The sequence below is a fragment of the Vicia villosa genome, linkage group LG3, assembly GCF_029867415.1.
Source record: "Vicia villosa cultivar HV-30 ecotype Madison, WI linkage group LG3, Vvil1.0, whole genome shotgun sequence".
In the NCBI taxonomy this organism is placed as follows: domain Eukaryota; kingdom Viridiplantae; phylum Streptophyta; class Magnoliopsida; order Fabales; family Fabaceae; genus Vicia; species Vicia villosa.
The window spans coordinates 81,943,125-81,959,381 of record NC_081182.1 but is presented as its reverse complement, the minus strand read 5'-3'; the positions used below and the strand labels follow the sequence as shown (position 1 = coordinate 81,959,381).

At 32.0% G+C, this 16,257-nt stretch overlaps 1 protein-coding gene across 1 annotated transcript; it reads right to left on the bottom strand.

Annotated features, from left to right (window-relative positions):
- Positions 1 to 2,479: 2,479 nt before the first annotated feature.
- LOC131656209 (sugar transport protein 5-like) lies at positions 2,480 to 8,535 on the bottom strand. Its single transcript, XM_058925969.1, has 4 exons — positions 8,328 to 8,535; positions 7,839 to 8,158; positions 3,119 to 3,748; positions 2,480 to 3,038 (listed from the first exon to the last, which is right to left on the bottom strand). Exons 1-4 carry the CDS (start codon positions 8,467 to 8,469, stop codon positions 2,598 to 2,600), a joined length of 1,533 nt encoding a protein of 510 aa, XP_058781952.1. The 5' UTR covers positions 8,470 to 8,535; the 3' UTR covers positions 2,480 to 2,597.
- Between the last annotated feature and the right edge of the window lie 7,722 nt (positions 8,536 to 16,257).

The following is a 16,257-nucleotide window of genomic DNA, read 5'->3' as shown; positions in this document are numbered from 1 at the left end:
ACTGTACTGTCTAAAAAGTACAGGTGTGTGTGCGTGTTCTCCCTGCAAGGGCATGGAGACTCAAAGGCCCTAGTAGGTATATTACACATTTAGGGGTGAGGGCTAGCTCAAGGCATCGGGTAGCTCTATATGGTGGTCTTTGAGGCTATTTAAGGGACTAGCTCATGTGAGGTGAGAGACTCTGTTGGCGGCCGGTTTTGCAAGGCTGCAGGCAGACAGTTAGATTGACGCTGTTAGGGCTACTATGAGCGAAGTTCTCTCTGTGTAGTATTGAGTGAATATGAGAGTCCACTTATCCGTTTGAGGGATAATGTATTTATAAGAGTTTCTAATTCTTAGGGTTTTCTTGGGAAAGATCGTCACCCACATAGTCAAGAGGTGAACTATTAAATCCCTATTCCCAAGAGAAACATGGGTCAGTAACTACTACGACATTCTCTTTATCCAAGACATATCTTATCCCACGTTTCTTCTCCCTATGGGCGAGGAAAACATAGGGGTGAGACGATACCTCCCTTTAAGCGGCCTCACATTGTCGCCCTTTCCTAAGACGGTCCCAAAGTGTTGCCCTAGGCAAGATTATTTTCAAATATAACACTAAAAAAATTCTCAAGCCAAATAACATTCTTCATTAACCCTGCAAGACCTTCAGCCGGTATAAAAGATAAGAAAGGAGATAAAAGATCCCCTTGGCACAAACCTTTCCCCCATTCAAAGTTCGCCGAGGAGTGCCGTTAGTAAGAACAAACTTAGAACTTGAAAAGACCAACATATCCATCCACCTAAGCCATCTCGATCCAAAATTCATTCTACCTATCATGTACTTCAAATATTCCCACGAAACATAATCATATACTGTAGCGAAATCCACTTTCACTAAATTACACTCACTTTTATTTCTAACAACATAGTCCATGATTTCGTTAAGAACTAACACTCCATCCATCATAGCTCTTCCTGAAATAAAAGCAGTATGTTGAGTAGAAATCAACTTACCCACCATTTTTTTCACTCTATAGGACAACAACAACTTCAACACAATCCGATACAAGGACCCCACAAGGTAAATGGGCCTGAATTCCTCCTAGCATTGCAGATTGGTGGTGGTAACAAAGCAATGAAGATGGAAGTCACTGCTTTAGGCATTCTCTGTTACTATAGAAATCATTAACGAAACCCACTACATCCTCTTGCATGATGTTTCAACAACTCTTAAAAACTCATATTATACCCATTTGGACCAAGACTTTTATCCCTCTCTTTGTTCCATACTACCTGTTTGATCTCTTCCAACCAAAAAGGTGCCTCTAACGAAGAGCACTCAGCACTAGACAGTATACCGAACTAAACACTATCCAGCTTGGGTCTACTATACTTCCTTTAAGTGAATCTCTTCTTGAAAAAAGAATAAGCTTTCAGCTTGATGTTCTCCACCTTCTCAATTCTCCCCCGACTCATATCTATATTCTAAACCCACAACTGAGTTTCTTTTATACCTCTCCATCAAAGAATTGTGAAAATACTTAGAGTTCCTGTCCTCGTCGAAGACCTACTCATACCTCAATTTTTGTAAAATATCCTTCTCCCTTCGCTATAGCTCATTCCAAACGGAACTCGAAGCAAGCAAACAATCCTCCATTAACTGCTTACATATTTCCCCTTCGCCTGCAACCGATGCTTTGTCCGATTCGTTAATTTTTTTACTGCATCATCAACCTACAAATCCAAAGAACAAAACACTGTCCTATTCCAAAATCTCAACTGAACTTTGAGAAGTTTCAACTTCTACTTCAACAAAGAAGCCCTTTTACCTACTACCATGTTAGGATCCCAATTAAACTCCTTATTCTAATCCAAATAGGATTGTGGTCTCAAATATTCGCCACCCCACCTCTTGAGCTCCTACCTTCCAACTAGCAATCAAACCATCAGAAACGGGAAATATGTCCAAACGACTCATACCAGAACCATCAGTCTTATACCACATAAATTTGCCCCCAAATATAGGCAGATCCACAAGGTCAAGCTTAATATAATCTTCCTGAATTCCCTTAACTCCACCCTATTGCTGACCAAACTAGTTACCTTCCTCTCCTCCAACCTCTTAATTGCGTTGAAATCACCACCAATATATCACTCCCCTACATCAAACTTAGCCTTACGAGCCAATAACTCCTTCCATAACAATCACTCCAAATTCAATTGACAGGACGAATAAACATTCACTAGATAAATGACACTACCCTTCCAAACAACTTAAATATCAATGAAGCCCTCACCTATGAACTAAAATTACTTATTAGCGTACCTGAATTCCCTTTCATTACACATGTACCTGAAATATGTGCACTGTTAATTATAGATATGTGCATTGACTTTTAAGACACTTTTTAATAATATTTATATTATTGATGAAGTTTTATAAAATTAATACACAGTTTACTCATCATACGATCATAGTTGGCATAGATGTTATTATACTAAGGGATTGAGGGAGTATCACTAATAACAGTAGTAAACTGTGTTTCAAAATGAGTCTTCATTACAATGTGCATAAGCTAAACATCAATATTTTACAACCATTTTGTGTACAAATTTTATGCATGATTTCCTTCACCATCTTCTCCTTCAACAAACCGAGACCAAAACCAGTGTTTTTCCCATATAGTATACATAGACTCCAAAGGAATTCCTTTAGTCTCAGGCAAGAAGAAGATAATAAATAGAGTCATCACTGCAACCCAAAAAGCATAGAACACAAAGGCCCCAAATTTGAAGTGGCATAGCATTGTCAAAAATGTTTGTGATAACACAAATATCACTATGAATTGCACAGCAACAGCTATGCTTTGTCCCGCGGTTCTGATATTCACTGGAAAAATTTCACTTGGAATTAACCATGTTAGAGGACCCCAAGACCAACCAAAACCAGCAGCATAGAAACACAATAGCACCAATACCAATATTGAGTTTCCCTTTGATATGTCCTTTGTACCATGAACACCAGTCACCACTGCCAACACAATGGACACCGCAATCTGCACATTGTTCATGCAAATTAGTATATCAAAAATATAATTATAATTCAAAGATAAACTTGTTATAGTAATTCACTTACCAAGCACACAAACATAACAATACCACCAGTTATGAACAAGAATCTTCTACCAAAACAATCAACAATACCGGCAGAGACAATGACAGATACAAAGCTAACAACACCAAGTACAATAGCAGAAATCAACGCACCATCATGTCCCAACCCCACAGATTGAAAGAGGTTAGGTGAATAAAAAGCAACAACGCTGATTCCCGTAAGTTGCTGAAAAAACGGGATTGCGAATGCCATAACCAACTGAGGTCGATACTTTCTTTTCAATAAAGTCTTAAACGGCTCTTGTTTCACCGATTTTGCGACTTCGGTCCACTTAATAAGTTCTTCTAACTCAAGTTCAATATCAATGGATGATCCTCTAACTTTGCTTAGGGCTTTTCTGGCTTGGTCTATCTTGCCACGTTCTACTAAGCTGTTGGGTGTATCGGTGATCAAGAAGGCACCAAATGTCATGATTATTGCAGGGAAGACTGCAAGTCCAAGAGAGAGTCTCCATCCCCATGTGTGTTTGGCAGTGCCGAAGTTTATGCAACCGGCAGCTACTACACCGATTCCTAAGAAGAATTGAAAGCTTGTGCCTATTGTGCCTCGCCATTTTGGAGGTGCAATTTCAGATAGGTACAATGGTGCAGCCTTTTACAATAGTAGAATGTTATAAGAATGAGAAATATACATAAAACAATGTTTTCAATAGTATTAATAAATGTGTTGACCATAGCACTGTAGGACAACTTGTTAGAAGTGTGTGAAACTCAAATAGGTTCCATAAACATTTCATCACAGATGTTCCATAATATTTTTATAAAAATAATTTTATCAAAGTATTTCTTGATAAATTTTATTATAGAACTACATCAAAGTTCATTCTACAACCTAACTAATTAGTTGTGTTTGTTTGTTATTAGTTGGTAAATTAGGTGGTTTGAAAGTTAGCCAAGAATAATTGAGTTTATTGGTTAAATTGCTTAACAAGTAAACCAATTAGAAAGTTGTAATTAAACTACAAAACCACATTCTCTATTGTATTAGTGACTATCAATCTCAATACAATTCTTCTTTCTCAATTCTCCCCCTTTCATTAGTTGCTCGAATTGCAAAGTAATTAGTAATACTTGGGCAAATGAATCTGATATCTGCAGTTTATGTGGTGTATGAACAAGTGATTTATGGTATGGAATCACAACCTGAAAATCGTAACAGGCCTCAGGACAATTAACTTTTTTTTCTCCTTGAGGAGAGTAATTCATTTGCAACAATTACTCTCCTCAATTTAAAGGGTAATGAATAATTTAACAATACATTATTGGACATTTTTATGTAATAAATTATAAATGATTTTTGAAAATTATAATTTAATTTTGTGATATGTATCTGCAATTATAATGTAAAATAATATTTTAGAAACAATTTAAAGTATTTATTTATCTATTTCACAATTATAAGTTAAATTTGAAAGAATTATTTGATAACTTTTTTATCATTGATATGAGATTTAATATTTGAAGTTAAAATTTTGGAACATATAACAGTATTTATCATTAAAATTTATATTTTAAAAAGAATATTATTTTTTTAAAATATTGATAGGAAAAAAATATAGATAGGAAAAATAATGATAATGGAAAAATATAATAAATTGCATTTCTATAATTGTTTATACACAGTCGATTATCTCTTATTTGTGAACGATTTAAGTAGTGATAATGTTATCAGTTATATTGACAGAATAAAAATTGTTTTCATTTTTATATGAATTAAATTAGCTCTTATAATTTTTTATTGAATTACATAAAAGTTGATTAATTTAATTTTTGGGGGATTGAATAAGTTCTTATAGGTTTTTATCAAATTATTTGAAAATTTATTAATTCAATTTTTATTAAAATAAGTGTATGTAATAGAAAATAAAATCAAATTTTAATAGTTTGAGTTTGCAGTAGGTTGAATATATTAATTGTACATGTATGTAATTTATAATAATATGTGTCAAGATGTAATGTGAATGTATAATTTGTATATGTATGAAATTTTATATATATGAAATGGAGAAGCAAAGAAAATAAAGAATATTATTAGAGGAATAAAAGAAGATGACTGTAAAATGTGAAAATAAAAATATTTTAATTATAAGCGCGCTATATTTATTGGGTTATCATGGTGAACTAAAAATTATCTTTTATTGTAAGTTAAACAAGTTTTTTTATTTAAATAAAAGACCAATATCTATTTTAATTACTTTATAGTTTTTATATATAGACACCCAAAAAAATTATATAATTATTTATTAGCTCAAATAAATATTTCTTTATAAAATATTTCTTGGATTAAAAAAATATAAGTTATTAATAAATAAAAATTAAAAATGAAAGTAAAATTGAAAATATCAAAAAAAAAATTATATTAAAATCTAAGTTAGTTTCAATTCATTGTAATCAAAATTGTGTTTTTTTCTTAAAAAAATTAATGAAAAACTCGCTTGTTAAACGTCATAAGTGAAAATCTACTAATCTTCAGTTTCGACCACTATAAAGCTTCATAAAAAAAAAAACAACTATTTCTTTTAAAATGTTTAGAGGCGTATCTCTAATGTAGGTTTGTTCATAAAAGTTATCATTTGTAATATATATATATATATATATATATATATATATATATATATATATATATATATATATATATATATATAATTTTAATTAATTAAATTGTAATTGTAATTTGTGATAAATATTAGGGTTTAGTTAAAAATATATGTTTGGGTATAAAAAATATATATTTGATATGTAAGAGAATAAATTGTCAACAAAATAGTTTGAAACATAATTTTAATATATAATAATAATTTATTTAATAATTTTCAATTTTAATATTTAGATTCACAAATATTTGTATCTCAGTGAAAGTTGAACTTAAGACTTTCAATAGAGAATTTTTTGTCTTTGTGAGGAGTTGAACTTGTGACTTGCAATATAGAATAAATAATGTATTTTTATCATCATTAATTTTTTTTGTTGACTTTTATTTATTTATAGTGAGTAATTTAATTTATTCTGTATATTGTACACAATGCTCATATTGATTAGGACGGGTTTATATTTCATGGCCTTTATAAGTCAAGAGAGTGAAAGTGAGATAAAAAACAAAACAAGAGATGTCACTAATTTCTTATTAGTAAAAGACTTCTTTTAACAATGAAGATAATTGTAAAATAAATTAAATTATATTTTAGACGGGTGTAGTATAAAGAAATCGAATATAACTTTTATATTTTAGGATAATTTTTAATACGTTTATACAATTATATTTGTATAATATTAATTAATTTTAATACAAAATTTACAAAAAAAATGGACAGAAAGGGAACATCTCTTCCTAATATCCACCCACTATTTTTATTTTCAATGGATCTATTTAGTGGTGGTTTCGAATAAATAAAAATATTTATTATCGTTGCTCTAAACAATTGCCAAATCTATTTTAGGTTTAACGGTTACTTTGTACTTCCTAATGATTAATTTTACCTAAAAGAGAAATATATATATTTTTTTTTTGGCTTTACCTAAAAGAGAAATATTATTCAATGAAAAGTGAATAACAAATTGCAGAAAATGACGCAACATAAATATAAATAGATTGGTGAAGAAAAAAATATAGTATAGCATGACATGTACTTTGTCTTGTCTTAACATCATTGATCTTTGAAAGTTTTATAAGAGACAAATTAGTTTTTTAGCCGTCTCAGAGTTTTATAAAATAAGAGTAATGTTATTGACACAAACATTACATCTACACCATAATACAAACATTACATCTACACCATAATTATTGTTCGTAAATACAATAAACCGTAATTTTTTTTTATTTTGACTTTTTTTTTTTGATTTTTACATTAAAACAACTTTGATTAATAGTATATAAAAATTTGGTTAATTACAATTTATATTTAGTTAATATATATATATATATTCTGATATCAAAAAATATTATTCAGTCGCAAAATAAAATTAGTTAATAGAGTGTGAAAAGTTGGTTAATGTAATTTAGAACTTGGTTATTGAGTGTACTGACATCAAGACATAAATTATTTTAAGGAATAAAATAACCAACTTCATATCGTCATTATCAAAATTTTACTTTTCATTAACCAACTTTATTTTATAACTATAAATTATTTTTAATATCTAACGTTTATTAACCTACTTCATCATTTAATTAACCAATATTTTACTTTTCATTAACCAATTTTATTTTACTATTAAATTATTTTGAATATCTGATTGTTTATTAAACAACTTCATCACTTTATTAATCAAGTTTTTATATTTCATTAACCAATTTTATATTACTAATAAAAATGACTACATCTATATTGTTCACGTATATTGTTCACAACAATTAATTAAAAAATTCAATAAAAATACTGTTCACCGTATTCACCGTATAAATATGGTGAATAGTGCATGCGGTGTTAAATTGGGATGTAATGGGTGGTGTCTAGCACACCTCATAAAATAAATACGGGACTTATTTAAGCACAAATTAATATGACATATTTATATGAAATCCTATTTAATTATAGTTAAACTCTATTAAATTTAAAATTTTGTACGGTAATTCGGCTTTGCACGTCCTTAAAGACGGTTGTGGTTTATTTGTTATAGTTAGTGAAAATAAATGAAATGATTATTTATTTATGAAATATAAAAACGTTTCATTCATGACTTACTTGATTAGTGAAACCAACTCCCAAACCAAGAAGAACACGACCCAAAATGAGCATGGGAATATTTTCAGCACCACCATTAATTGAACCACCGGCCAGGAAGAGCATACCACCAAATAAGATGGTGTTTCTCCGACCGTATAACGCCGTGACTTTACTCGCCGCAAGTGATGAAACTAATCCAGCTAGATACAGAGAAGACGTAAATAATGTCAACACTTGACTATCATACACACAATACAGATTTACTTCTGTACCAGCAGCCTTTCTTAGAATATCTGGGAAGAATTTTTGAAGAAACGGCACCATCGTCGTAACACCTCCTGAAATTCGATATCAATTTTACTATATTATTAAAATTATACAGAAATAGCAGATAAACAGACAACAAACTAGACGCTATATATAATATTTATATCGAGAAAGAATCTTCGAAAAACAAATAAATAGATAGATTAATTAACTGAATAATGAACGAGAAGAAATGAAAACCTGAAATTCCGAGGTCATATCCATAAAGAAGGCCGCTAGATGCAGCAACTATGCATGAAATGATGATTGAGAGTGTTAACTTGCCACCGACGTTGATGGCAGTAACTGGACTGTTATCCACTGGGAATACCCCACCAGCCATTTTCGAAATCCTGTTTTTTTGTCTATGGACTTATCTACTGCTTTGGTTCTAAAATATAGCAGCAAACTTATAGGTATGAATCTTGTTTAGTTTAACTCTATGCTGATTGCATGCATGTTTGTCTTGTGCAAAATGGGCTATTCATGATGAAACAGACAAGGATGAATTATTATAAATTTTATTATTATTATATTGGGAGATACTAAATCTTGCTATCAAAGACATCAACTTGGTCAATTAAATTTAAATTTAACATTAGACAGTTTTGATTATGATAAAAAAAAATTATGGTTTTCAATCAAAATTTATAAATTTTAAATAAATTTTGTAGTATTCAATAAAGTTAATCATGGTTTTTTTTATTTAAAATAAAAAATATGTTGGTGGCATTAGCTTGAAAATTTTCACAATTTACGATAGTATCCAAAGTCTCCCAATATAATGAATTGTTAATTGGAATGAATTCTGAGATATTTTTAGTTAAAAATACACACAATTTCAGAGAGGGGCTAGTGTTGCTCTCACTTCTCCTTGTCTATTTTTCTGAGATAGACTAGATAGGCATAATTTCCTTTTTTTTTAAAGAAAGTTTTGGCTTCTTCTAAGAGTGGATATAGGTGTGATGTTTAATCAATTTCACCAATTTGTCTTTCTTCTGCATTATTTCACGTCCTATTTTGTCATTCTTATTTCAAAAGTTAATTCTTCTTTCTAGTTGGCCTATCTCCTTCTTGGGATCTCTCTATAAACTTGTTGCCAAAGTATTGGTATCTATAAACTTGTTGCCAAAGTATTGGTATCCAGACTTGTTGAGGTTATAGACAACTTATTTTCTCGATCCAATCGATATTTTTTAAAGATAGATTACTAGTTGATAGTTGGTTTTGAATAAACTAGTGGACTTGCTAAGAAAATAAAAACGTTTGTCTCATTTTTAAGGAGGACTTTGAAAAGTCGTATGATTCAGTAAGTTGAAATTTTTGAAGTATATGCTTGTTAAGTTCGGGTTTAATCTTAATTGAAGATCATAGACGCGTGCTTGTGTTTTCTATGGAAATCTTGTAAATTTGATCAATGGTTGTCTGACCTAAGAAATCAGATTCCAAAGCGCTTAGAAGCAGGGCGACCCCATACTTCATTTCTTTTCCATGTTTACGGCAAAAGGCGTGTTTGGGTTGTATTTTAGAGTTGTAGGTCTCGGTCTCTTATTTTGTTTTAGAGTTAGCTCCTCGAATATCAGTGTCTCCCATCTATAGTATGTGAACGACAAAATTATCTTTGCGGAGTCTTCAGTAGATAACATTTGGTCAATAAAAGATATTCTTCAAGGGTTTTGAGCCTGCTACGGGTCTTCGAGTTAATTTTTTAAAGAGCAGTCTCGCTAGGTTTAAATTGGATCCTTCCTTCATGAATTTAATTGGTGATTTTTTTTTCTATTGTAAGAAAGCGTCCATTCCCTTCCAGTAACTAGGGTTAATGGTCGGGGAAAACCTCACAGTGTGTCTACGTGAGAACCTCTAGTTAGTTTGATTTCTAGTCTTTTAAGTTCGTGGAGACATTAGTATGTTAGCACGAGGGTCTGGTGATCTTACTTAAATCGGTCCTTAATGATATCCTTATCTTCTCCTTGTCTTTTCTAAAAATTCATGTTTGGGTTTGAGAGAAAATTATAAGGGTCCAAAGAAGGTTCCTTTAGGAAAGTGCTGCTAAAGCCCAACTGTAAAGTGAAAGTGCTGCTAAATCTATACTTTAGAAAGCGCTTTACAGAAGCGCTACCTAAACTGAATAAAATTGAAATTAAAAAAATAGTAACAATCAGTATTTTTACTTTCTATATAAATCACAATAATCGCTTCTTCTTCTCCCAAACGATAAACACTAGCTTCTCACGAAATCGCTTCTGAACCCTACATAAATCAAGAAATCGCTTCCTCTCTCACGAAAATCGCTTCTGAATGGCTTCTTCTCTCACGAAATCGCTTCTTCTCTCACGAAATCGCACAAAAATCGCTTCTGGGTTATATCTTCTTCGGTATTAGAGGTATGTTTCTACTTGTTTCTTCTTGGTTAGTTTTGCTTTATGTAGGGTTGTTTGTATGATTCAATTTTTTCATGCTTGTGTTTGTTTAACATTGTTTTCCAGGTCGGCGACAGTGAAGCCTCTGTTGAGGACCGAGTTATAATTCCAGTTATGTATGCGTTGCTTCTCAAACTTCTACTGTGACCTTCTTCTTCTTCTTATAATTTTATATTCCTCTACTTCTCTTCTTCTAGTATCAATTATAATGTTCAATCGAATATTCCTGAGGTAATTATATATATATATATATATATATATATATATATATATTATTATGAAATTAAATTAGTGTAATTTATTTAATTGACATATATATACACACATTAACAATGGAATATTTATTATTGGTTTTAGGGCATTTCACCCTATCAACTGTATTTATCGTCGCCGACTTATCGGATGGTTGCCAAGGGAAAAGTGCATAATACTTTGGGAGAAGTACTTCACCACCAACCGCTGCTTGCTGGATATTTGAAAGTATCAATTGATATTGCTTTAGAAGGAGGTGCGTTATTACCAATACCAGACAATGTTTCTGATGCAACATTGGTGGGAGAGGCAATAGGCGTGTATGTTGCATGGTCGTTAAGCCTCATTCGCGTAGATGATGAGGTATGCTTAAAACCATTATGAACATTTGGGTATTCAAAGTTTTTACGAGCATTTTACGCACATTTTTTTCATGGTAATGTTAGACTCCTACAAAACCCAAATCAAAAGATAAGGGGATTCCGCGGCAAACCGAGTCAGTTGCATCAAAAAAAGAGGTATAACACAATTAAATGATATTTATGCATAGAAAATGTTAATTCTTGATCTTATACTTCACCTAACTAATTTTATGATATTTAGATTCATGCTAAAGAGATTGAACAAGTCAGTAGGGGTAAGGAGCCTGAAATTAGCAACACTTCCACTAGAAATGACCCTTCTCGAATGACTATTTCCTTCATTAGGAGAAAATCGATTAGAATTTACAATATCAAACAGTCCACATAATAAATTGGACTAAAAAACCAAAAAAAATTGAAATTCCATCTCTTAGATTCCCGGATGTCCACCATCACCTTCCGATATCACAATTCACAAGGCTTCCACTAGAAAGTGTCATTCTCAACTGACTATTTTCTTGAATGGAAGATCACCAACTAGAATTTTCACTATCGAACCATCCATATCGTGTAAATGAGACTAAGAAATAAAAAATTCTAAATTTAAGCAATCGAACCTCTGAAAGTCCACCGTAACACCCCAACTTTAGTTAATTATTTTTTAATTTATGTATTTGATTTAATTAAGTAAATATATGTGTCTTTCTTGAATTATTGTTATATTATTAGTTGAATTAATAATAGAAAAGTAGAAGAATTTTAGAGTGGAAAAAAATTGAATTAATTAGTTTGATAGAAATAATTAGATATCTGAGTTAATTAGAAAATTAGTTGAATTAAAAATAAAATAATCATTTTAGAGTATTATTTGTTAATTAATTAGAAACTATATTTGTTTATAAAATAAATATTGGTGATATTTTATTTAATATGATATTAGAAATTTTTAAATCAAATCAAATATTAGGGGGGTGTGAGTAGCTTAGAGGAGTGAGAGAATCAATTGAGATTTTTATAGTTGAATATATAGTTAATGTGAGGAACTTTTGGGAGATACGTGTAAAAGTTGGACAATTATGAAATTGGGAGTTAGAGTAGAACTTGTACCCCAAAGCCACGTCGATAAGTCGATTTATTTGTGGTAGTGGGTATGGGTCCTTGAGACATGCTTTGTTGAGATCAGTGAAGTCAACGTACATGCGCCACTTCCCGGATTTCTTTTTTACCAACACCACATTGGATAATCAAGTAGGGTACTTAATTTCTTTGATGAACCCGACGTCTATCAACTTCCTGACTTCTTACTTCACGGCCTTCCTTTTCTCCTCACCCCCTTTTTCGTTTTCTATGCGATAATGGCTTTGTCTCAGGATTTAGTGCCAGGTGATGACACATGACATTCAGATCTATTCCTGGCATCACTACTAGAAAATTCGCTTTTAGTGACCGAATTAGAGACCGAAAAAGCTTAAAAATCGGTCACTAATACGTTTAGAGACCGATTCAGCGACCATTACTTTTCGGTTGAAAAAATGCTAGTCGCTAAGCTTTTGCGACGAATTTAGTGACCGAAATTTAGAGACCGAATTTGTGACCGAATTCAGTGACCGATTTTAGAGACCGATTTTAGGGTTCTTTTTCATAAAATATAATTAAAAATTATAATACCTAGGAATCGAACTTGTGACCTCCACTACACCACTTAACAACAATTGTTATATTTTATATTTAAACATATATACATACATATAGTTTTTTATAAACATATTATATGTTAAAACAATAAAAATATGAAAATTTTAGTAAAAATTTAAATTTGAAAGAGAATTAAAATCTTTAAAAAAATGGAAAGGAAATTGTAAAATAATAAAGAGGATTAAAAATAGAAAAAGAAAACAAAAAATATTATTGACCGAAATTTCGGTCTCTAATTTATATATAAAAATTAAATTGTATATAAAAATATTTTTTGTGACCGATTTAGTGACCACTTAAAATTGGCTCATGAATATTAATTTTTGGTGGCTAATTCGGTCACTATAGTGACCAAAATTCCAGTCACAAAATATTGGTCTCTAAATTGGTGGCTGATTTATTTTAGTGACCGATTTAGTGACCTCTTAAAATTTGCTCATGAATATAAAATTTTGGTGGCTAATTCGGTCACTACAGTGACCAAAATTTTTCGGTCACTAAATTGGTCACTAAAAGCGAATTTTTTAGTAGTGCATGTTTGAAGGTTTCCAGGCAAACAACCCTACGTTATTTTTCAATATTTCCACGATCTCCTTCTTCTCCCTTGGAGATAGCTTGACACCGATGTATGTAGTTTCTGACAGTAGTTGCATGATCTGGATTGCCTTGGTTTCCTCGCGTGGAGATAGATTGTCCTCAGGAGGGTCATCTCGGGGATCTATGTCAACCAGGTTAACTTTAAGGGCGCTTGCATGTCCTTCCTCCCCTGGTTGGGTTTTCTTCTTTAGCTTCAAACTATCCTTGTAACATTTCCTTGTAAGCCCTTGATCTCCTTTAACCACCCCAACCTGACATTCTCCCAACGGTTACTTCATTGTGAGGTACAGGGTTGAGAAGGTAGCTTCTAAGGCGTTGAAATATGGCCTGCCTATGATGAGGTTGTAGGGGGAGGCGACATTGACAATTAGGTACCTGACCCTGACTGTTTTTGCATTGACTCTGCTTCCAAAGGTGGTCAGCACCAGGAGGTGCCCCAATACTTGTACTTGTTCCCCGGAGAATCCAACCAGGGTTCCGCTGGAAGGAAAAACTCGGTTGTGTCAAAATTCATTCCTTTAAAGGAATCCCAATAGAGTACGTCAATAGAGATTTCACGGTCCACTAATACTCGTTTTACGCTCTAGTCTCGGATTTGTACCTTTATTACCATCAGATCATTTTCGTGAGCGAGAATTCCCACAACATCATGCTTTAAAAAGCTAATTGGGTGCGGATCCTCCTCCTGGCTCTGGGATGGTTCCTTAGAGACATGCAGGAGAATATCTCTTCTTGAGTATTAGATTCAGATGGCCTACCTCATGGAGGATATCTCCTCTCAGAGTGGTCAATGGCGTCAAGTCATCCTCTGAGTTAAAAGGTCGTCTGAATGGCCTCAGAGGTGGACGGCCGCGTGTTGTGGACTTAGGTTGCTCCTTTCTTTAACCCTACCTTTCCTTTTTGGTCTTCGGCCTCTCATTAGTATCCCGAGAGCGCTTCTCATGGTTACTCTCTTTGCCTTTTATGTAGCACTCAGTTCGGGTGATGATTTCGTCCATGTTAGACGCTGACTTTTGTGCCAGGGATTCGTTGAACTTCCTGGGCCGTTAGGCTCATGTACCATCTCAGGGTTTTCGTCCCTTTGACTTTGCAACTGCAGGATCGTTACACTGTCCTGCAAAGTTTCATTTTGTTGCTTGAGGGCCTCCACCATGACCAATAGCTGTTCTATTATGGGGGATCTCCATCATTCACAAAATGGATAAATTATAATAATTCAAGAATATATATAAGAAAAAAAGTTAGAGTATATACATATTAACTATGTTAAACGTATTAATTTTTTGATTAATTTATTATTAATATTTTGAAAGAATGTTAATTAGTATTTTGAAAAAAAAATACAAATTATAGTAAACAAAATAAATATAAAAAATAAAAAATTGCTACATACAGTATCATTATTCTTATTGTTAAACGTGATATAAACCAAATTACCAATGACTAGTCATATGTTTTTAATGATGGGGTGAAATAAATTTGTATGGGAACTATCATATTTTTAATGATTGTGGCTGATTTATAATTATTAAAAGGATAAAGCTAACATGTGCCCCAAGGGCACATGTTAAGAAACCTAAATATAGTAAATTTATATTGGAAAACGTAAAAAATATATTAATTATAAACTTTTTATGAAAACAATGCACAATTATTCTATAAAAATTTCTACATTTAGCTCTTAACATGTGCCCTAAGGGCACATATTAGCATGACCCTTATTAAAATTATTGTTGTTTAAATGAATTTTTTTTAATAATTTTTATAACATGCCATGCAGAAATGTTTAGACCAATATTTTTAATGGTTAAATAAGTTTTTGCGCTCAATAAATATTACAGTTTTTATTTTTAGTCCTCCCTTTAGGCAACGGTAATATTTATAAGGACCGAAAATTTATTTCACCCATTTTTTAAAGTGGGTAATGAAGTTGTCCCCTTCAATAAATCCTTTTAATTTAGTACCACTAATAGTTGGCATACTCTTAATGATTCATTCTTTAATTTAGTACCACTAATACTTACATTACTCTTAATTTAGTGCCACTAATACTTGCCTTACTCTTAATAGTGCATATGTGATCACTTTGATTGTATATGATCGCAATTGTTCAACATCTTTTATTGATAAATAATTTGTTTGGTAGCGACTAAATTAACAACACAGTACTTGCACATGAAATATAAACAAAACAATTTTTTTTATCCCATCCTAAAAAATATCATTCACGTCTTTTTTAATGAATAGAAACAAGAAGTTGATTCCATATTATTTAGAAACAAGAAGTTGACTCCATATTATTCAGTACACCATTCAAATCCTCGAGTAATAGATCCCCAAACCATTGCCAAGAGTCTTGTGTCTCCGCTTCCACCACAGCATATGCTATAGAATAATTTTGATTGTTCCCATACTCACCTTTCAAGAAACATGCATCAAGTCCAATTAAAGGCCTACATGTATTTGCAAATGTAGTTTTACACGCTCTTAGAATACATATATTCTCTCAAAAACAGGTCCAATGTGAGACATGTCACACTTAATTATAACTGTACTTCCAGGATTAGATCGCCTTATCTCCTCAGCATAATTCCTCAAATGAGAATATTGCTCAGTCAAAGCTCCTTGAATTAGTTCCAATGATCATGTTTTGGCCCTGTATGCTTGTGCAAATGACACTTTCGCTCCCCATTTCTCAAATGCTTGTGTATCAATCCCTTTGGCCTCATTTCTGGTGTATGTCTCAAGATATGCATGAATTTCTTAGCTAGCAACTCGGTTTTAGCCTGTCTATTCTTCGTTGTC